Source organism: Artemia franciscana, unplaced genomic scaffold, assembly GCF_032884065.1.
Source record: "Artemia franciscana unplaced genomic scaffold, ASM3288406v1 PGA_scaffold_1180, whole genome shotgun sequence".
NCBI lineage: Eukaryota > Metazoa > Arthropoda > Branchiopoda > Anostraca > Artemiidae > Artemia > Artemia franciscana.
The window spans coordinates 881,350-905,781 of NW_027062618.1; the positions used below are offsets into that span (position 1 = coordinate 881,350).

The 24,432-nt window shown below is 36.4% G+C and overlaps 1 protein-coding gene across 12 annotated transcripts in view; it reads left to right on the forward strand.

Annotated features, from left to right (window-relative positions):
• LOC136041229 (protein kinase C and casein kinase substrate in neurons protein 2-like) overlaps window positions 1–24,432 on the forward strand; it is a 119,068-nt gene that overhangs the window by 34,864 nt on the left and 59,772 nt on the right. For all 12 annotated transcript variants that reach the window (XM_065725806.1, XM_065725811.1, XM_065725812.1 and 9 more), the window contains exons 2-3: window positions 5,523–5,838; window positions 19,572–19,720. In XM_065725806.1, coding sequence (XP_065581878.1) covers window positions 5,625–5,838; window positions 19,572–19,720 — 363 coding nt within the window. In that variant the 5' untranslated portion in view covers window positions 5,523–5,624. The remainder of the gene's footprint in view (window positions 1–5,522; window positions 5,839–19,571; window positions 19,721–24,432) is intronic.

Here is a 24,432-nt window from a genome sequence, read left to right on the forward strand (position 1 = left end):
TTTCTTTCACTCTGGTCGCGGGTCAAACTTTTCCACAGAAGCGTCGGATTACTCATTATCTTTTCTGAAAAATCACAACGAATAGCGGCTCTATGTTCTTGCAGTTCTTTGGAAAAATGATGCTTTGTGGAAATCCGTATTTGGTTCACTATGCCGTTCTTGGGTCTCCCGCATTCTATCCATATGCCTAGCCAAAATTTGGCCTTCTGGCAGGCTTCAACAAGGGATGGGTTCCCAGACCAGCCCTTAACTTGTGACCCAGCACGGACTCTGGATCGAGGGACAAAGTGCGATTCCGCTTGTAGTAGCGCATGCGAAATAAGTGACGAGTACATATTTAGTTTTAGACGAATTTCAGACGTGGGAATAGGTACTGATGTTTGGAGCAAGTCAAAAGGTATTTTTATCTTCGAAAGTAGATTATCAAGCCAGTACTGATACTGAGTCAATCGGTTTTACTCCATTCAATGATTGTTGTCAATTTTGAAGGTCGATTTGCGCGCATTCTATAAAATGGTGCACTGATTCGGAACGATAGCGGTAAATGGTCAGAAGCAAAAAATTCACGGAGCCCATTTACTGTTAATGAGCTACTAAAAATACTAGTAGACACAAGGACATGATCAAGGTTAGAAACTGATCCTAAATTTGGTCCGGTCCCTGATACACCTGCCATCTTTCATCGTCCTAGCGTATCTGGAAGTGCCCGAGCTAGCAAAACCGGGACGGACAGACAGACAGATAGACCGACGGACAGAAATTGCGATCGCTATATGTCACTTGGTGAATACCAAGTGCCATAAAAACTGACGGCCGCGTTTAACGGATGAAGGATGACAGATTGTCAAAGATCATGACTTCAAAGAGTGAGGATATAGATGTAGATAAAAGTTTATTTTAAAATTGAATCTTACGGAAAAAACTGCCGAACTTGGATTTTATTTTAAAAAAGATTGAAAATGACTGTAGGATTTCGAATAAACAAATGCGTTGACAGATATTTAGTTCCAAAAAAAGATTGAATAAAACCCAAACACATAGATAAAGAGTAGTCAGAAGGATACAACTCGAAAAGTATAATATGAAAAGAACTAGTGCCGTTTCACTGTTTGATAAATGGACGATAAAACACTTCCAGCAACTTCTTTTGTCTTTTTGGAACAAGAATTTATTTTTAAAATATAAATAAATTTAGATATTGAATAATAATAATACAAAGGTATATCGATGAAAGCTGGTTAAACGATCCCATTCTCCCCCAAAAAGGTAAACGGAGCTAAAAGTAGACATAAAAAATAGACGTAATAATCTTATAAAAGTATCTTCCATTTTTCAACGTGGTTTTCGGGTCTTCTTTGACATCTCTCCTGGGAGGTGGGGGGGTTGTAACCCACCTGAGAGACTGAATGGTGATCCATGAACAGTCACTAAAATTTGGCAGAACTATTGTCGTAGCTGAATGGGGTAGGAAAAGGTTATAATGAAGAGTTCAGAGGAAATTGAAAATCCATGGGAGAGGGCAGATAGTTACACTTTGAGTATATTGCAGCTTATGCAGCTGTGTTGGCATCAGGCGGCTTGGTGCTGCAGTAAGCTGTTATTTGAACCGAAAAAGTCTGTAAAATTACAATATGCAAATGAAAAACGATTCTTCAGTGTACAGCCACAATATTCGATTTTACGATGCGATTTTCAAATAAATACTTAATCAAATTGTGAGAATTAAATTTTTCTTGAAAGGTTTAATGAGTCCTTTATGCTCTAAACGTGAGGCTTTACATGCCTTTTTTTTGTTTAGGCTGTTACATTTTATGCTACGGTTCATACGTCTATCTCCATATATATCGAAACGGTTCCCTTCGTACTGCGACGCTATTTTATTCTGACGTACTTTCATCATTACCATACACACTGGTGACAATCTTCATCTGCAGGAACTCCAATATGAAAACAATTAAATACAAGTACTTTCTAGCTTTCATAAACTAGAATTTTTTTATGAATTTTTTAGTAATTTTTCATGAAATTCATAAATTGTTTATCACTTTAACGTAAAACAGTTGAATCTTGCTTGACGCCTATTACGTCAAAACTTGCTTGACGTCTATTACATCAAAACTTGCTTGACGCCTACTACGTCAAAACTTGCTTGACGCCTATTATGTCAAAATTTGCTTGACGCCTATTGCGTCAAAACTAGCTTTACGCCTATTACGTCAAAACCTACTTAACGCCTTCCGTCAAAGCCATTTTGTTTTGCCCCATCTTGCGATTAGATTGACGCAGGGCCGTTCCTAGAGTTGATGGTGCCTGGGATAATGTTAGTTACAGCGCCTCCTGCCGTCTCAACTATACGCAATAAAAGCTGAACCAGCTGAAAATATGATCAAAGTGAGCAACCCCCAGGCTGCGAATTCCCTCAAAGCAGCATTGCCCGGGACAGTTTGTTCCGATTGCATCCCCCCTTTAAACGGCTCTGGATTAACATAAGGTCATACGCAAGGTTATTAAGCGTTGAAGAGTAAACCTTTCCATTATTTTTCGTATGTTTTTGAGGTTTACGTAAATCTTGAAGAAGAATCTTAACATGTTGTGCTGTAAACTTTAGAGATAATGTTGGGCTACAAACATGCAACCAACTGCTATTCTTCAAAAAATGACTAAATTTCTTCCAATTTATTTTGATCGAAATAGTTAGTTTTCCAAGTATCTTGCGTAATTTCGCAACGATTTATGCTTCTTCTTAAAAAACGGCGGCTAACTTGTGAAGTTGTCGAAATTCAGTATGAAGGATCTTTTAAGCTTTATTTCCCAACTTGCGTAAAACTATAAAAATGTGAAATGCTTCCTTACGTTTTTCAGACGAATAAAACAAAAGACTAAATAAAACAAAATATTTTATTGCAATCTTGACCGAGGATGGAAGGATGAGGGGTATATTTGCTCTGGCTTAATTAGCTAAAACGAAAAGGTCAGTTAAACATCAACAAATTTAATAATGGATTTTCTTATTAACACGCATATTTATGGACAATATTGCTTCTTTTTCTCTCGCAGAGCCTTTTTGAACACTATTTTTACATTTATAGGTATGGAATACTCCAAGTTATCTATGGCCATTAGAAAGTTGGAACTTCTCCATAATAGATTGAAAGGCCAATAAGAACGACTAGCTAAGGCATGAAGAAATAGGAAGACGGGAACAGTAATAAAATTGGATATCATGATGTATTTTATCGCTACCGTTTCCTAGCTAGCAAGAATCGGTTCTCTTAATCAACTGAAAAAGGCCGTGGTCAGGATTTTTGTTCGGAGAGGGGGGGAGGTACAAAACTTAAAGATGGGTGTTAAATTTATATATGCCTTTTTGTTATGTTTTTACGAGACGGACAAAATTTTGGTTGAAGGAGTTTAAACCCCAACCCCCCCCCTAAATTTGGCCTTGCAACTGAATCCTATATAATTCAGTTCAAGTATTACTTATAGTTTATGCCACTGAGAATAGTATTTGAACAGCTGATTTTTCAACTTTTTACTACCTTGGAATTTGTTGACATGTATCCGTGACACGTTATGACACGTGTATGCTCATTATAAGTTATAAATTGGAATTTATTTACAAGTGTAACTTCATGTTGTTTGACTTGTTGATTGACCTGTCATGTTCACGTGGTTCTCAGTCGGTTTTTATCACCAGAATTCCAAAATATGAACTCCAAGAAACAAAATTCAATGAAGATGCTTCGTCATATATATATATATATATATATATATATATATATATATATATATATATATATATATATATATATATATATATATATATATATATATATATATATATATATATATATATATATATATATATATATATATATATATATATATATATATATATATATATATATATATATATATATATATATATATATATATATATATATATATATATATATATATATATATATATGTATAACATATTCTATATAAACGGGGACGACATGCTTTCCGTTTAGCCCTAGACGGTTGGCCGAAAAGGACAATCTTCGGTAATCTGTCATCCTTCATCCACAGAACGTGCCCTGACCATCTCAACCTTTCTTTCATTATAGCCGTAGAAAGCGGGATTGAACCATACTTTTCGTACAGCCTACTGTTTGAAATACGATCAGTTAGCCAGGTACCCAGAACATTCCGTTGGCAATTTCTCTGGAAAACATCTAGTAAATCTAGTAAAACTTAGTAAGGTTCTAGTATGGCTCTCTACTTTTCTTTGATAAATTCTTTTTTCGAAAACATTTTTCGTTTAATAATTTATCAATTATTATATAACTTAATATAATTTATATAATTAATATAATCTATATAATTAATCAATTATATATCAGAGCGTCAGTTGTTTGATTAATTTAAGAAGTCATCTAATTTGCTACTAGTGTTGGTGGTGAAAACGGTGCCTTTGCATTTGAAAATAGCGACGAAGACCATTCTGCCATTCCATATCAAACAAACACAACTTAGAAACAATGGGGAAATTTTTCCAATACAGTGGAATTCAATTCAGTGAATATTTCGGCCCTATATCCAAGGGCTTCAGCACAACACCAGAAAAAAAAATCCTGGTTGAACTTCGTTGAAGTAAGAATGCTAGGGCTGTTCTAAAAAGTTTAAAAAAAGTTAAAAATTTTTAATTTTTGTTCGTTTTAAGTTTTAATGTCGCTCCTTACTTTCAGAAGAAAAAACTTTTTTTTATTGAGTGTAAACAAAGGATAACTTGCAGAAATTACAGTCCTTTCCCCAGGGGCTGTGGAGAATCATGTAATTAAAAAGGGCACTCGAACTTTTATTTTTGTTCGAATCTTTGAACTCTGAATCTCCTAGGACCATTTGTTCGATAGAATCTCCTCTAGGGTAAAAAAGCAAATAAACAAATAAACTCGAATCCTTGATTTTTCTTATGGCAAAAATACGAAATTCCACAATTTTGCAGATAAGAAATTGAAAACTCTTCAGAAGTATTCTTTATGCCCTGATTCTGATTGTTTGATTTTCATTATGATCGCTTGACTCTTGGAGGGGGGGATTTTTTTGAAAATCAGGCAAATTCTCTGATGCTTGAACCTTTTGATGGGTAAAATTAAACTTATTGATTTCTATATATTTAGAATCAGCATAGAAATCCACTTTTATTAATGTATTAATTGTTATCAGAATTATTTACCATTGGGTCGAATCGCTTATTACGTATTGTTCGCAACCACGAACTGTTTAATAAGTAACAAAAATCTTTGAAAAAAAACTGTTTAAGGAGCCTCTTTTGGCTTTTAATTATAAATAGCAAGTTTCTTGTTTAGTTTTCTTGTAAGGTTTCTGTTTAGAAAGCAGTTCCTTGGGAGGCTCCTATTTAATGGAAGAATCATCTATATTTTTGAATAAAAAGAATGATAATAAAAAAAATGGACACAATTGATGCTCTCTAAGAAAATGTACTGCTGTATCTTTATATGCTATTTTTTTTTCAGACATAACCAAAGTTTAACAATCTAATTCGTCTCTAAATGAATGTTTCAAATCGCTGAAAGGAATTGTCGTATAATTTGGCAGTGAATTAATTAATTGGGGAAATGTCCCATCACAGTGACGACGCGCTCCTGGTGTCAGGGAGCGAAAGTTTCTGGGAACCCAGTAATTATAAAAGGACTACAAAACGAATAGAGGATGGAAATCGATTGTGCGATGATCTGATCAAGCTTGTGAACGAACGTGCTGAAATAGAGAAGACTTATGCGAAGTTGCTGAAAGGCTGGTCCAAAAAATGGCAAGAACTTATTGAAAAAGGTAATTAAATGAATTAATTATAAGTGGTTACAGGTAATTAATAAGTTATCGTGTTGAAATAGTGACGAATAAAGTAAAGCTGTTGAGTGGCTAGTCGAAAAACTTAAACTCTTATGGAAAAAAGATATTTAAATGCTATTGATTAGTAATAGCCAACAGTAAATAGTTACTGAATAATCAGTTGAGAATTGAATAATCAAAGGGGATTAATTTTAAATTCAAAATATTTAGTCAAAATTAATTAAAGGTAGGTCCAAGTCATAAGAGTAGGAGCAAGATGCCAAATCACCTACATAATCAGTCAGGTAGTATGAAAAGGTGGGATACATAGTAAGATCGTATCCGGGGGGGGGAGGGTAGAGGGTTTGACCCTCCCGGAAGTTTTAGTTCCAGTAGTAAAAATGTAACAAAAAAGCATACAAACAAACTTTTGATGCGTTATATAAAGTTTATAATTGTAAAAACCTTCCCGAACAAAAATACTGCCTGCGCCCTTAATACATTGTTAAGGTAGTTGACTAGTACTGAAGAGAAGCTTAAATGATTCAATATAGGATTATAATACTCAAAGACCATATTCCTAGAATCCCTATTCCTTTGGGTACTGCCAAAGTCTAGAGCCTACTGCATCATTGGTTCTTAACTGAAAACGATACAACATTGAAAATAAAAATAACATTGAAATAAAACCTGGAACTTATTTTCAGCAATTAGTGTCATTAGATATGAAATATTCAGTTTAACTTTATTAGTTCTTTCAAAGATTGTTCAAGACACATATATTTTTCAGTAAAGCACCAGTGACGCAGTGGCTTTAGAATTTTGCAGTTAGGGAAGGGGGCAGTAGCCAAACCCTTGTTTCCAGTGATTTTTCTTCGTTTTAACCTTGATTTGCATATTCAATTTAAGCTTTACTCGTTTTAAGATTTATTTATTTATATTAGTGCCTATTGTATGTTTGTTTGCTATGATTGTTTATTTAATTTCTATTCGTTTTGGGTTTCATTTATTCTTTAATACCAATCAGCTAAACCAGATCAGCTACGTTTTTTTATATAGCCTAAGGCTACATCCAGCCATTAGGGGAGCTGGGGTACAACTACACAGTAGCGATGGTTGTTTTTGGGGTGTCATTTGCAGAGCCAACGACCTGTCACAACATGCAGAAATACTACATAGTCAGGTTACCTACAAGAGGAGACATTTGGCACAGAGCATATGAAGAACATATTTGTAAGACGCTGTTATCCCCGTTTGGAAGGGTCCCCCCTGGATTGCTGTCACTGAAAACCTGTCTGTTCATTCCTATAAAAGGAAGGGCAGCGCTGTTACAGTGGGGAAGCCTGAGCAAATAGCTGACTGGTGGCATGTTGGGCCCCAAGTTCTTAGTCGCCTGGTGGCACGGATTTTGTGAAAAAAGGGACTACGCTATTATCCTCTATAATTAATTAGGGGTATATTATTGATGATATTTGTCGCTGTCTGCCTTTTTGGTAAAAGAAAAAAAAGTTTTGGAACTTGACCTTAGCTTATTCATTTATTTGTTTTGTCAAAGGGATGAAGAAATGCTCGTTTGCTTTATTATATTCGTAAGTGAAACCGACAGAATGACTTGAGAAAAATTATTCAAAGGTAAGGAGGGGTTGCGATGTTGATTGATTGATCTTTATCGGAAGTTAGCTTTGTATAACGGAACAAAGGAAGGGAGGTTCCTTTGGTCATCTATATTATTCTCTTTCATCATGTAATCGAATTTTCGTAACTCCGATGAATGCTTTTCAATTCACCCACTATTTTTTCTTTTTCATTTTTTCTTTCATCCCTCTTTCTGTTGTCTTTTCCATCTATTTTCCTTATAATCATAGCAACCTTCTTTATTATCTTTGTTATGACATTTGTCTATCGAGAACGATTTTATTTATATTTAGTATTGATATTCTTTCACTCCTTGATCTTTGCTCCTGCTGCAAAAATGTTCATTTTTCCATGTACTTTAATCATGTCTCTGCTTTTTTATGGCACTTGGTATTTACAAGTGACATATAGCGATCGCGAATTCTTTCGGTCTGTCCCGGTTTTGCTAGTGGGCACTTCCGGATAAGCTAGGACGACGAAGTTTGGCAGGCGTATCATGGATCAGCCCATATTAAATTAGAAATAGTCGTTTTCCCGATTTGACCATCTGGGGGGGGGGGGGTAGTGGGGGAAGGTTAATTCGGAAAAATCGGAAAACTGAGGCATTTTTACTTACGAACGGGTGATCGGATCTTAATGAAATTTGATATTTAGAAGGATGTCGTGTCTCAGAGCTCTTTTTTTAAATCTCGACTGGATCCAGTGACATTAAGGGGATTTGGAGGGGGAACCTAAAATCTTGGAAAACGCTTAGAGTGGTGGGATCGGGATCAAACTTGGCGGGAGAAATAAGCACAAGTCCTAGATACGTGATTGACATAACCGGAACGGATCCGCTCTCTTTGGGGGAGTCGGGGGGAGGGTTAGTTCTGAAAAATTAGAAAAAATGAGGTATTTTTAACTTACAAAGGAGTGGATCGGATCTTAATGAAATTTCATATTTAAAAGGACCTGGTAACTCAAATCTCTTATTTTAAATCCCGTCGGATCCAGTGTCATTGGGAGGAGTTGGAGGGGGGAACTGGAAATCTTGGAAAACGCTTAGAGTGGAGAGATCAGGATGAAACTTGGTGGGAAGAATAAGCACAAGTCCTAGATACGTGATTGACATAACTAGACCGGATTCACTCTCTTTGGGGGATTTGGGGGGTGGATAATTCGGTAATTTGGAAAAATTAGAAAAAATTAGGTATTTTTAACTTACGAACGGGTGATTGGATCCTAATAAAATTTGATATTTAGAAGGACCTCGTGTCTCAGATCTCTTATTTTAGATTCTGACGGGATCCGGTGACATTGGGGGGAGTTGGAGGAGGAAACCGGAAATCTTGGAAAACGCTTAGAGTGGAGAGGTCGTGATGATACTTGGTGGGAAGAATAAGCACAAGTCCTTGATACTTGATTGACATAACCAGACCGGAATGGCTCTCTTTGGGGGAGTTAGGGAGGGGGGGGGTGTAATTTGGAAAAATTAGAAAAAAATGTGGCATTTGCAACTTACGAACGGGTGGTCAGATCTTAATGAAATTTGATATTTAGAAGGATCTTGTGCTTCAGAGCTCTTATTTTAAATCTGATCCACGTAGGGATAATTGTATCTATTATTATTGTTGGTGGTTTTAGTTGTTTTTAGTTTAGTGTTTTGTCTTTTTATCTTGTGCTGAGGACGCCTAGTTCAGATACAGGCGCAATATCCGCGTCATTTTAGTCTTTTCTCTCTACTGGCCGCAATCTTGTTTGAGGTTTTTCTTTTAGTTTTATCTCTCTTTGTTGTTTCTTTAAGTTTTAAAAGTCGCCGATTGTTTACGTATAGTATTTGTTATTGGGAAGTATGCTTGGATTTTTGGGGTGGGGGGTGACTTTCCTGTGGGAAAAATTTTCTTTGGGGAGGGATGTTTCCAGGGGATGAACTTTTCTGGAGAAGTTTTTCGCTGGGGGTATTTGCCAGAATTCCTATTCGAAATTCTTTTTATATGTCTTGTTTCCTCTTTGCCAACTCAATTTTACGCGTGAAGATGTTAAGGGTAATTGTCCGGGGGTAAACTTTCACCAGGATTGAAATGTCTAGAGGATATTTCCGTGGGCAGGGGAATTTTTCCGTGGACGTGGAGCTACATTTTCGGGCATTATTTAAAAAATGATCATAAATTAAATAAGGAAACAGTTTTTTCAACTGAAAGTAAAGAACGACAATATTTGAAACGAAAGGAACTTGTTGCTTATATGAGGGTGGGTTTCCCCTCCTCAAACCTCGCTCTTTACGCTAAAGTTTGAATTTTATCCTAATTCTTGAGAACAACCTCTGAAACATAAGGGTCATTTAATTAGAACAAAAAGAAGCTTTTTAAAAGGTACAAAAACCGTTTAGTGTGAAGAGCGAGATGTCGAGGAGGGGGACGTCCCCCTCATAAGCGTAATTATTTCTGATCGTCTTACGTTTTAATGTTGCTCCTTACTTTCATGAAAAAATATGTTTTGTTTATTTTATCTAATCAAACAGATCTTGGAACGAGCTGTAAATAAGGAGCGATGCGGCTCAATAGTAACCGAAAGTCTAAAATACGGAATTTTGATATCAATAGATATATAAAAAAATTGGCTTATTTTGTTGATTCCAAATATACAAGATTCATTAAGTTTACGGTTACGCATCAAAAGCGAGTCAGAGAAAATTTACCTGTTTTTCGAAAAAGGGGGCAACATCCCCTAAAAGTCAAAGAATCTTAATGAAAATCACACCATCAAATTCAATGTATCCGAGAACCCTGATCTAGAATTTGCAAGCTTTCATCGGCAAAAATGTGGAATTTTTTTTTTTTTTTTCGCCAAAAGAAGGATCACGGATGCGTGTTTACTGTTTTTATGTTTTTTGTTGCGTTTGTTTTCCTCGGGGGTGATCGTATCAAGGCAATTGTCCTAGAATATCGAAAAAGGGCCCATTCAAACGGAAATTAAAAGTTCTACTTCTCTTTTTAAGCGATCAAAAAGATTGGAGGGTAACTGGCCCCCTTTCCACCTAACTCTTTTTCTAAAATTCATCCGATGAAAATTCTGAGATAGCCATTTTGTTCAGCATAGTTAAAAAGCCCAATAACTATGTCTTTGAGGATAGTATAACCCCACACAGCCCCTACACAATTATTTTTATTTGTCTTACTTTCTCTTTGCCGACTTAATTTTACATGTGTAGGTATTAAGGGGAATTGTCTAAGGAAATTTTACATGGGTAGGTATTAAAGGGAATTGTCCAAGGAGTTGGAATTTTCCGGTGGTGGAGCGGTTATTTTATACGGGGAAATTTTCACATTGGAAGGTTAGTTTCTGGAGGTGAACTTTTCAGAGGAATTTTACACGGGGGGAAACTTAGCCTAAATTAATATGCAAATTCCTTTTTAATTTTTTATGTACAGTGAGCCAAATTCGAACCTGCATTAGATCATTTCGAAGACCAGACTGCGTTTTCATGACGATAGATAAAAGCACAAATAGGGATAAAATCCTTCTTATTAAAATGATTTGATCCCTATTTGAACTTTTATTTATCGAACCTGCATTAGTTGAAAAACGTTCAGAAATTAAATTTAAAAAATCTTTGTTTAACAGAAAGTAAGGAGCGACATTAAAACTTAAAACATACAGAAATTATTCCATATATGAAAGGGGCTGTCCCCTTCTCAACACCTCACTCTTTACGCTAAAGTTTGGCTCTCTGTCACAACTCTACTTTTTAAAGTAACTTTTTAAAGTAGTTGGCTCTAATATTTAATTACACTGAGGAAAAATGTATGGACATAGCTTAAAATAGCGGAATTTGGCGTTTAGTGATATTAGGTCTTTGGGATAAATTAATTCGAATGATTTTGGGTCTTTAGACCCTAAGGCTTTCAAAGTCTCCTTGATCCTATAAAATTTTGTTTTCATTGATAGATCATCAAACAGTTCGTTGTAACGAACTGTAGTAAAGAGCGACCCATCTCAATAGTAAACGAAACTCTAAAATTTTGATACCAATAGCTACATCAAAAGAATCGAATTTTAATGCTGATTTTAAATATATAAGTTTCATCAAGTTTAGTCTTACCCAGCAAAAGTTACGAGCCCGAGAAAATTTGACTTGTTTTTGAAAATAGGGGGAAACACCCCCTAAAAATTATAGGATCTTAAAGAAAATCACACCATCGCATTCAGCGTATCAGAGAACCCTATTGTAGAAGTTTGAAGCTCCTATCTACAAAAATGTGGAACTTAGTATTGTTTGCCAGAAGACCGATCACGGGTGCGTGTTTATTTGTTTGTTTGTTTGTTTGTGTTTTTTTCCCTGGGTTGATCGTATCGACCAAGTGGTCCTAGAATGTCGCGGGAGGGATCATTCTAACGGAAATTAAAATTTCTAGTGCTCTTTCTAAGTGACCAAAAAATTGGAGGGCACCTAGGCCCCCTCCCACGCTCATTTTTTTCCCAAAGTCAACGTATCAAAATTTTGAGATAGCCATTTTGTTCAGCATAGTCGAAAAACATGATAACTATGTATTTGGGGCTGACTTACTCCCCCACAGTCCCCGGGGGAGGGGCTGCAAGTTACAAACTTTGAACAGTGTTTACCTACAGTAATGGTTATTTGGAAGTGTATAGACCTTTCCAGGGGGATTTTCGGTTGGGGAGGGAGGGGGTTCAGGGGAGGAGGTGAAGTAGGAGGATCTTCCCTTGGAGGGATTTGTCATAGGAGAAGAGAAATTCCGTGAAGGGGGCGCAGGATTTTCTAGCACTATTTAAAAAATAAAAAAAACAATGAAAAAATAAACATGAAAAAGTTTTTTCCATTGAAAGTAAGGACCTGCATTAACACTTAAAACGAACAGATATTATTACGTATATGGGGGGTTCATCTCTTCCTAAATACTTCGCTCTTTACGCTAAAGTATTTTTTGTAGTCTCAACTATTTATTCTACAGCCTTTGCGATTCAGGGGTCAATCTTAAAGAATTAAGACAAAATTAAAGCTTTAATGTAAAGAGCGAGGTATTAACGAGGGGGCAAACCCCCTCATATACATAATAAAAATATACGAATATATAAGTTCATTACGTAAGTTAATTTCTAAGTTACGTATATTTTTTACTAATAAAAACGTTCGGTAAAAATTAAAAATTCTAGTTGCCGTTTTAAGTAACCGAAAAATTGGAGGGCAACTGGGCCTCCTACCCCACCATTTTTTTCAAAATCATCTGATCAAAACTATGAGAAAGCCATCTAGCAAAATTTCGTTTTAATTATTCATTTGCGGAGAGCCAAAATCAAACATGCATTAATTCAAAAACGTTCAGAAATTAAATAAAAAAACAAGTTTTTCAACTGAAAGTAAGGAGCGACATTAAAACTTAAAACGAACAGGAATTACTCTGTGTATGAAAGGGGCTGTTCCCTCTTCAACGTCCCGCTCTTTACGCTAAAGTTATCAAGTAGAATTGAGAGAAAGAGTCAAACTTTAGCGTAAAGAGCGGGACGTTGAAGAGGGAACAGCCCCTTTCATACACAGAGTAATTTCTGTTCGTTTTAAGTTTTAATGTTGCTCCTTACTTTCAGTTAAAAAAAAACTTTTTTTTTTTTTTTTAATCAATCTCCAGGAACAGAGTCTAGGGCCATATTTTAAGAAATGGCAACATTTAATGACATAACTGGTCTCAATGTGTCTAATGGACTTGCGTCATCAGTTACTAGATGGTAATGGTAATCACAGGTAATAGTAATGGTGATGGCAATTCTTTGTAACCAAATCTTCAACAACTTCAAATTAAAAATGTTGAGAAAGATTTTCTATGGATGGCATATACAATAGCCTAAAGGAAATATTAAATTTTAAACTAAAAGTCAAATAACTCTTAGAGCAACTAAACTTTTATTTTTATAGCAAGACTCTCGGCTCTATCAATTGCTTGATGACATGCTGCTCGCTTAAGAATTTGATAATTAGCAGTTTAAATTCCAAATATTGAGTTGACTTTCGGTTGGATACTAAAAACAAAAAAAAACGAAACATTAAAATAAATGAAATGTTGCTATTTTGAATACTTAAAGGCCTTTTTTTTGTTATAAGTGTTCTTGGTTCCATGAACTACAGGCTGATATGCCAAAAGTCTTCAATTAGATATTTACCAGTTGTATATTTTAAATTTTTATGTAGGCTTCCCTGGACGATAGATTCAATGAAGAACAATATTAAAAGTTGCGTAAAACTAAAATTGCTTTTGAAATACCTAAAATATTTTTTGTAGTAAGATTTTTGGCACCATGGAATAATTCATGGTATGCCGCTAATCTTGGAAATTGAATAATTAGCAGCTCTAGATTAAAAAATAGAGAGCTAAATTCCCCATATTCAATCGGAATATATTTAGAAGTATACTTTGCTTGGTGTTATCATGGAAAAAATGAAATAAATTGCCCCCCTCCTCCCCCAGATTGTGACAATACATATTTTGTATCCGAATCACAAAATTAAATCCCCTCTCCTCATATTTTTGTGAATTGCCGTCCCCGCTAAAGCCTTGGCTAAATCTCCTAATTTGTCCTTGGTCTTATTATTGTTTTTCTTAATAGCTAATAAATCACAAGAACAGGGTCTAGGAGAATATTCTGAAAATCCATAGTGATATTTGCTGACTAAACGGGTCTTAATTAGTCTACTGGACTTGCCAAGACAATTATTTTGCATTTCCGGATTGCGTGATTTGGTTTTGGAATAAAGTTGTTTCTGCAATTGGTCTGTTCACAATAGTGTTTTCCATTGTGCTTGCCAAATCATCTTTGTTGGCTATTATCAAGAAACTACTTTTATTACAAAAACCTACAAAAATCTGCGACATATAAATGTTCGTAAAGGATAATGTATCCAAATCCAAATTCGGAAATGATTGTCATAACGAAACGATAAAATGGTTATTCTGTTTTTCTGCATGTGAGAAATTACTTTATGGTCCTATTTTGATCATCCCCTGTGAGCTCGAATCCGACGGGATGCCCTTTTTCTGGCACTTGATGTACATCATGGACCGCCCCTTATTCAACCATGCGCGGTAAAGGCATCAAGCTTGATACGCTTCTTATCATGCGAGGCGCGTTTTGACCACATGCTACCTGATACTCATTATTTCTGAAAAAGAAGAATTCCTCACTTGTTCACTGTATACGAATATTTACCCCCAGGCAACATTATAATCATAAATGTCGGTGGAAACTAAAATTACCCACGTCTGTAGCGCCAATCATGTGTCCGTTTCCTCGTTCCACGAGTTGGTAGTTGTTCGACTTTCCAGCATATTTTTGTGATCGACCAATCAGAGTTCAGATTTAAGGCACAATTTTTTTTGAAATCAGAAAATATGAAGGCTTGGAACAGCTATTTTCCTATCTGTGAGATGAATTTGGCAAGATTTACACAGACATATTAGCACTCAATAATTGGGGACAAATTAGTGTTAAATGCTAGTTTTTCAAACCAAATTGTTAGCGTTTCAATTTTCCACTTCTGTTGTGCAAGTGCGACATTAACCCCCCCCCCCCCCAAAAAAAAAAAAAAAAACAAGATAAAACGGATAGTATTCAGAAATCTGAGCTTTTGTCGACGGTTGTTACTATGGTGGGGCTCACGCATACTATTTATTTCAAACGGGGTCAATGTATAGTAGCATGTATGTCACATGCTTATGAACGCCACTAGGCACTGTCTAATTGGTGTGGCTTTACTATTTGATAGTTGAATTCTTACCGCCAGGGGCTTTAGCTGGCGAAGGGATTAGCCCCCTCCTATCTCTGAAGAATTTTCGCCCCCTATTAGATTTTTAAAAGTTCATTTCTCTTTTGGGTTGGGGGTATGTTTTTATTTAAAATCGATTATTTTTTTTTGTATATTCAGTGAAAAAATTGCAAAACAACAGAATTGCTCCACTCCTTTGGTTTTGAAAGTAGTCTTCACCCGCCTTGATTTATTTCTGGTTGACTACTAAAAAGCCACTGCTTCGTACAACTGGAATTCTCAAGGTGATGGGATTCTTAACCATACTGTCCTATTGGTAGTCGATTTTTTAAGACATAGGCATCAAAAAGTGCACACCCCTTTACCTGGCGATGTCGAGTCGGAAGGAGCAGAAATTACTTGTGGTGCCCCACACGGCACTAAACTAGCCACTCTGCTTATTCTTGTTGTTATCAATTACACCCTTTCTGGTTTGAATAATCAATTCAAAAATGTTTATGACTTGTCATCATTTCTCAAATTTCTTCAAAAGGCTGTGACTAATTTCAAAATGCAATCCACGGGAAACAGTCTTTAAGTCAATGAAAGCTAGGAAAGAAAAATTGTCAGATGCAACCTGCTAAATCTTTGTTTCTTCTGTGCCACGCCCTTTATAACCTTTTGTTTCGTCTGCGGGTATTGTAGAGTTTACATTAGTCTGGACTGTATGTTCGCTATTCATTTGCAAGAGCTAGTGAAGAGGAGATATTCTGCTCTACGGACGTTGGTGGCAACGCGTCGCTTAGGTTTCCCGACTTCCCAACTTGAAACATCGTACCTTACACATTTTTGACCTCTCCTAGAATATGTGTGTCCCAAAGGGAGCCCGCAGCTTCACTATGTTTGGTACCTGAGTTATTATTGCTGCAAATGTATTAACTACAACTCGGCTCTCAAATCACATTGATGATCTGCTTCGGCCACTTCTTGCTCTCTCAACGTCTTGTATTTCTACCACCTCCTATGCCAGCCCGAATAGTTGCACGAAAAATAAACTGATGCCAGTTGCATCCCACACGAAAAGACTCTGCAATCCTTTTGTTCGTTTTTTTTACAAGTGTCTATAACAAGTGGCTATTTGACAAGTGTTTAAAATGAAATGTTCTGGTGGGTAATAGTTGCTAGGATGTAATTGTAAAAAAAAAAACAAGAGCTAAGAGCTCATATGGCACTTGTGACGAGGCGAGAAGAGCTAAGAGCCAAGAGATCATATGGTATGAGCTCTAACAAAATTCTATGAATCAATAGATTGATTTAAAAAGGAAACTAAGAGGCTTAATGCCGATCAGGATTTAAAATAAGAGCTCTGAGTCAAGATGTCCTTCTAAATATCAGAATTCATTAAGATCCGATCACCCACTCGTAAGTTATAAATACCTAATTTTTTCTAATTTTTCCTCTCCCTTTAGCCCCCCAGATGGTCGAATCTGGGAAAACGACTTTATCAAGTCAAATTGTGCAGCTCCCTGACACGCCTACCAATTTTCATCGTCCTAGCACGTTCAGAAGCACCAAACTCGCCAAATCACTGAACCCCTCCCCCCAACTCCTCCAAAGAGAGCGAATCCAGTACGATTCTGTCAATCACGTATCAAGGACATTTGTTTATTCTATCCACCAAGCTTCATCCCGATTCCTCCACTCCAGGTGTTTTTCCAAGATTTCCCCCTCCAACTCCCCCCATTGTCAAAAGATCTGGTCGGGATTTGAAAAAAAGAGCACTGAGACATGAATTCCTTCTAAAAATCAAATTTCATTAAGATCCGATCATCTATTCGTAAGATAAAAATACCCCAATTTTCACGTTTTTCAAGAATTCCGGTTTCCCCCTCCAACTCCCCCCAATTTCACAGGATCTGGTCGGAATTTAAAATTAGAGCTTTAAAGCACAAGATCCTTCTAAATATCAAACTTCATTAAGATCTGGTCGCCCTTTCGTAAGTAACAAATACCTCAATTTTCAAAATTATCCCCCCCCACCAATTCCACCAAAGAGAGCCGATCTGGTCCGGTTGTGTCAGTCATGTATCTTAGACAGGTTTCTATTCTTCCCATCCAGTTTCATCCTGATCTCACCGCTTTAAGTATTTTCTAAGATTTCCGGTCCCCCCAACTGCCCCCCCCCCAATTACGCTTGGTCCGGTTGAGATTTAAAATAAGAAATCTGAGTTACGAGGTCCTTCTAAATATGAAGTTTCATGAAGATTCGATCACTCCTTCGTAAGTTAAAAGTACGTAATTTTTTCTTATTTTTCAGAATTACCCCCCCCCCCCTAATAGAGCGGATCCGTTCCAATTATGTAAATCACGTATGTAAGACTTCTGCTTATTTTTCCCACCAAGTTTCATCCCGATCCCTCCAATCTAAGCGTTTTCCATGATTTTTGGTTCCCCCGCCCCAAACTTCCCCCAATGTCTCCAGATTCGGCCAGGATTTAAGAAAAGAGCTTTGAAACACGATGTCCTTCTAAATATCAAATTTCATTCAGATCCGATCAACCGTTCGTAAGTTAAAAATACCTCATTTTTTCTAATTTTTCAGAATTAACCCCTCCCCCAACTACCCCAAAGAGAGCGGATCCGTTCCGGTTATGTCAATCATGTATCTAGGACTTGTAATTATTTTTCCCACCAAGTTTCATCCCGATCCCTCCACTCTAAGCGTTTTCAAAGTTTTAGGTTTCCCCCTCCCCCCCCCCCCCCCAATGTCACCAGATCCGGTCGGGATTTAAAATAAGAGCTCTGAGACACGATATCCTTCTAAATATCAAATTTCATTGAGATCCGATCACCCGTTCGTAAGTTAAAAATACCTCATTTTTTCTAATTTTTCAGAAATTACCCCCCCCCCCCCCCCAACTACTCCAAAGAGAGCGGATCCGTTCCGTTTATGTCAATCATGTATCTAGGACTTATGTCTATTTTTCCCACCAAGTTTCATCCCGATCCCTCCACTCCAAGTGTTTTTCCAAGTTTTAGGTTTCCCCCTCCCAAATCCCCCCCAATTTCACCAGATCCGGTCGGGATTTAAAATAAGAGCTCTAAGACACGATATCCTTCTAAACATGAAATTTCATTGAGATCCGATCACCCGTTCGTAAGTTAAAAATACCTCATTTTTTCTAATTTTTCAGAATTACCCCGCAACCCCCCCAACTACCCCAAAGAGAGCGGATGCGTTCCAATCATGTCAATCATGTATCTGGGACTTGTGCTTATTTTTCCCATCAAGTTTCATCCCGATCCCTCCACTCTAAGTGTTTTTTTCAAGATTTTAGGTTTCCCCCCTCCAACTCCCCCCAATATCATCAGATCCGGTCGGGATTTAAAATAAGAGCTCTGAGACACAATATCATTCCAAACATCAAACTTCATTTAGATCCCATCACCCGCTCATAAGCTAAAAATACTTCATTTTTTTTATTTTTTCCGAATTAACCGGCCCCCCACTCCCCTCCCAGATGGTCAAATCGGGAAAATAACTATTTCTAATTTAATCTGGTCCGGTCCCTGACATGCTTGCCAAATTTCATCGTCCTATCTTACCTGGAAGTACCTAAAGTAGCAAAACCGGGACCGACAGACAGACCGACAGAATTTGCGATTGCTATATGCCACTTGGTTAATACCAAGTGCCATAACAAGGCCAATTGCTTCGTTTTTTTATGTATCTATGACAGCTGTTTTGACTGAAATGATAAGGACCGTGATTCCTAAAAAAGGTCGAATTTACCCAAAAGTAAGGCTTTAACTCTACAAATTTTAATGCTTAAATACCTTTTTTATTTTAAGAAGCATAGATTATAAAGATAAGACTAATTTCTCTTTCAAGGTTTAAGGAACAGGTACTCCGTGACGGAAGAATCTTTGTTCGAAATGGAGACTGCCAAGGCGCAGTTTCTTATCTTCTTATGTTTAACAACTATCTTGTTGAGCCTTATGAACAATGCCCGTCTTCTTACATTTTTAAAAGCATCAATGGCTTTCTCGTTTTATGTGTAAATGACATCCTTAACTACTAAATACATTTTTGAAATTTTGAGTAGTCTACATGATGCACCGGAAGCTTCAATATATTGGATCTGATGCTAGAAAGTGTTAGAATTCTAGAGTAATGAAATAGAATAGAAGAACGATTACTAGAAAGTGAAGCTCCTAGTTTCCAACTGGTGTAGTTGTCCCACATGTGAACTTTGGGCCGTTGCACCTGATTAACTAGTTGTTGTTTCTAAGCAATTCCAATGCGATTTTTGTTCGTTTTTCGTGTTGAACACTTTGGTTTTTAATGTCTTGTAACTTCTTTCAGGACCTGAGTATGGTACCACAGAGGCAGCTTGGAAAGGAGTTCTAGTGGAGGCAGATCGACTCTCGGATATACATTTAAGAATAAGAGATGGCATGGCTAATGATGTAACACACCAGGTTAAAACATGGCAAAAGGAAACATATCACAAGGTATTCTAAGGATTTTTTTGGATCTTTTGCTATTCATTTACTTGTAAAAAAATCACAGAACATCTAGTGTTTGATTCACCCTGGGCTCCCTAGGGGTATTATTCATCCTTACCCTGACCCTCTTGATCCTGACCCGTTCAGTCGATTCGCTGGCCTCAACAATGATTGTGTTTTCCATATCCATCCTATTGAACATAAAATAATAACTGGAATGTCTTTTCTAGCGAAAAGTACGGGTACAATGGTTCTCTTACAGCTCAGCCCTTGTTTAACTGATGGCCGTGCAGCTCAACCTATTTAACTAAACCTCTTGCAATTCAACCCCGTTTAACTGAGCCCCCATGCAACTCAACCTTCGTGCAACTAAACCCTCGTTTAAATGAACTCTCGTGCAACTGAACCCCCGTTAACTGAACTCTTTTTTTTAAACTCAACTCCTATTTTACTGAACCCCTATTCAACTCCTCCCTCATGCAACTCAAACCTTATTCAACTCAACTCCCGAGTAACTGAACCCTGTTCAACTCAACCCCGTGTAAATCAACCCTTATCTAACTCACTTCTTGTGCAAATCAACCCCCGTTTAACTCAATCTCCGTTTAACTGAACCCCATGCAACTGAACCCCGTAGAACTCAGCGCTCGTGCAACTCAGTGCTCGTCCAACTCAATCCCCGTTTGACTGAACCCTCGTGCAACTCACCCCTATTTAACTGACATTCCCTTTAACTCAACCCCTGGTTTACTAAACCCCATTCAACTCTACTCATCACCCATTCAACTCATCACCCATGCAACTCAGCCATTATTCAATTCTACTCCCGTGTAATCGAACCCTATTCAACCCGACCCAGTGTTAGTCAACGCTTATTTAGCTCAAACCTCGTGCAAATCAACCCTTATTTTACTCAATCGTCTTGCAACTCAACCCCTGTTTAACTTAACCCTTTTTGACTCAACCCCTATTTAAATCAACCCTGTTCAGCTCAACCCTCCTCGAATCAGAAATATAACTCGAAAAGGTATTGATATCAGGGAGTGATAGTAGTTGACTAGAATGCAATAGTCTTTATACATTGGCGGATCCTTTTATTGTGGAATTTTGTATTTTTTGCCAGAAGACAAATCACGGGTGCGTGTTTATTTGTTTTTTTGAAAAAGAGCTTTAAAAAAAGTTTGAAAATTTTGAAAAATACCCGGACGTGTCTTTTTTTTTCTTTCCTTTTTTCTCCAACACTAGCTCAGCGACGGAACCGAGAAGCAAATTTTGAGCTTTTAATCAGCGCTAGTTCAAACTATTATTAGGCTTTGTGTTGGTTTGAGTCCAGCAGGGCTTGATTTAAATGGGGTTCTAGTTGGAAGGGGATTGTTTTGCATGGGACTGAGTTAAAAGGGGGTTAAGTTGCAAGGGGACTGATTTGAATAGGGATTGAGTCGAATTGTGTTGAAGGAAATGGGGGTTTAGTTGAACAAGGTTTCAGTTAAATGTGTTTAGTTTAAAAGGGGTTCAGTTTTACGCACACTGGGCACAATACAGTTTCTATCAACGAACTGTTGACGAACCTGGAAAATAATAATTAAGCTACTCCAATATTACTAATTATTTTATTAATTATATTGACATTATTAACTGTGTTAACTATATGAGTACGGTATGCTTCAAGGGTTCTTCAATGGTCTATTAGGCACGTGCTATTCATAACAAATAATAGTAATTTGTTATACAGATATGCCATCGGCGGGAATTGAACCCACTGCCCTCTGAAAAGGTAGCCTGCTTTGTAGGAGGCCGTGGGCTCAATTCCCCCAGATTGCATACATTTTAAAAGTAATTTAAATTATACGCCTAACATATGTATTGCATTCGCACCATTTATTTGGCAAAGAATAAATAAATACTATCTGAACGAAATTATAATTATAATTAAATAAATAAAATACATCTAATCAAACAGTTCGTGGTAACGAACTGTAGTAAGGAGCGACCCGGCTCAATAGTAACCAAAACTCTAAAAAATTGAATTTTGATATCAATAGCTACATCAAAAGAATCACATTTTAATGCTGATTTTAAATATATAAGTTTCATCAAGTTTAGTCTTACCCATCAAAAGTTACGAGAAAACCTGAGAAAATTTGCCTTATTTAAGAAAATAGGGGGAAACAGCCGCTAAAAGTCGTAGGATCTTAACGAAAATGACACCATCAGATTCAGCGTATCAGAGGACCCTTAAGTAGAAGTTTCAAGCTCCTATCTACAAAAATGTGGAATTTTGTGTTTTTTGCCAGAAGACAAATCACCGTTTTTTTTTTTTTTTTTTTTTTTTTTTTTTTTTTTTTTTTTTTTTTTTTTTTTTTTTTTTTCTTTCCAGGGGACATCGTTTCGACCAAGTGGTCCTAGAATGTCGCAAGAGGGCTCATTGTAACGGAAATGAAAAGTTCTAGTGCTCTTTTTAAGTGACCAAAAAAAATTGGAGGGCATCTAGGCCCCCTCCCACGCTCATTTTTTTCCCAAAGTCAACGTATCAAAATTTTGAAATAGCCATTTTGTTCAGCATAGTCAAAAACCATAATAACTGTCTTTGGGGATGACTTACTCCGCCACAATCCCTGGGGGAGGGGCTGCAAGTTACAAACTTTGACCAGCGTTTACATATAGTAATGGTTATTGGGAAGTGTACAGACGTTTTCAGGGGGATTTTATCTTGTTTGGGGGTGGGCTGAGGAGAGGGGGCTATGTTGGAGGATCTTTCCTTGGAGGACTGTCATGGGGGAAGAAAAATTCAATGAAAAGGGCGCAGGATTTAATAGCATTACTATAAGAAAACAATGAAAAATAAACATGAAACCTTTTTTCAAATGAAAGGAAGGAGTAGCATTGAAACTCGAACAGAGATTATTACGCATATGAGGGGTTCTAATAATACTTTAGCATAAAGAGGGAGGTATTTAGGAGGAGATAAATACCTCGCTCTTTATGCTAAAGTATTTTGAGTAATTTCAACTATTTATTCTACGGCCTTTCTGATTCAGGGGTCATTCTTAAAGAATTGGGACAAAACTTACGATTTAGTGTAGCGGGGTATTAACGAGGGTACAAACCCTCTCGTATACATAATAAAAATATAAGGTTATGAAAGTTTGTTACGTAAGTCAATTGTTAAGTTACGTATATTTTTTACTAATAAAAACGTTCGTTAAAAATCAAAAGTTCTAGTTGCCTTTTTAAGTAACCGAAAAATTGGAGGGTAACTAGGCCTCCTTCTCCACCCCTTATGTCTCAAAATCGTCTGATCAAAACTAAGAGAAAGCCATTTAGCCAAAAAAGAATTAATATACAAATTTAATTTTAATAATTTATGTGCGGAGAGCCAAAACCAAACATGCATTAATTCAAAAACGTTCAGAAATTAAATAAAAAAAAACAATTTTTTTTTTAGCTGAAAGTAAGGAGCGACATTAAAACTTAAAACGAACAGAAATTACTCCGTATATGAAATTGGTTGTCCCCTCCGCAATCCCTCGCTCTTTACGCTAAAGTTTGACTCTTTGCCACAATTCTACTTTTTAAAACAATTAAAAGCTTTAGCGTAAAGAGCGAGGGATTGCGGAGGGGACAACCCATTTCATATACGGAGTAATTTCTGTTCGTTTTAAGTTTTAATGTCGCTCCTTACTTTCAGCTAAAAAAATTAGTTTTTTTTATTTAATTTTAAAGAAATAACATTATGTATTTGCAATGAAAAATATGGACAAAAAAAAATATTCAAATATTTTTCGAAGCATTCTTATACTCAACAGAGTAATGTTAAAAACGAGAAAGGAAATAATATTTATTTATTGTACCATCATCGGAAAAAAAAAAAATGAAAAAAAAAGATCCATTTAATAACAAAGTGAAGTTTATGAAATAATTTCTTTACTTTATGGTGAAATCACAAAGATGAATATTATGTTTATTCTTCTCTTTTATCAACCTTAAAAAAAAATCAACAAAAACAAACAAATTTCTCGATTGCTTAAATTTTAAGAAATATCTGTCTATCAAGATATCAGCAAAAATGTAATCAAATGACAATCAAAGTTGTTTACAATTAAACAACATAAATGACGAAAATAGAATATATTTAATACAGGGAAGGACGCAAGGGTGGGGGGGGGGGATAATCTCGTAGCCAGACTATTCCTGAAATCCTAAACTGTCTCGAATTTTGGGTACTTGTAATTTTAATTTTAAAATTAAGTTTGTTTTTTATTAATGACTTCATCCCTGGAAAATAGTTCCCGTATACGAGCCTGAGATAGTAGTTAAAATTTTTAGAAAAGAAGTAATAATTTAGCTTATTTCTTAAATTTTGATTTACCGGGCTTTAACGCTTTCTTTAATGCACCAAAGAAAGTATCAAGAAACCGATTTGTATTGCCCGGCCGTATGGTGTTTCCCAGCCATAAATGGTTAAAAGGAGATCCCAATGGCGAGTCCATTGCACGCAGTCATGGAATCTCTCTCCCTTCGCCCCTCCCCCACTGTTAATGTACGGGTATGAATGAGAAAAAATATTTTCTCTTATTTATTTATTTTATTTCATCTCATTTATTTAAGATAAATTTATTTTACGGTTTTGCCGGTATAAATAAAAGAGAAAAAAAAGGTTTTACAAAATGTACGTGGTTGGAGTATGATTTTGAAAAACCCCCTCAATTTTTTTTAGT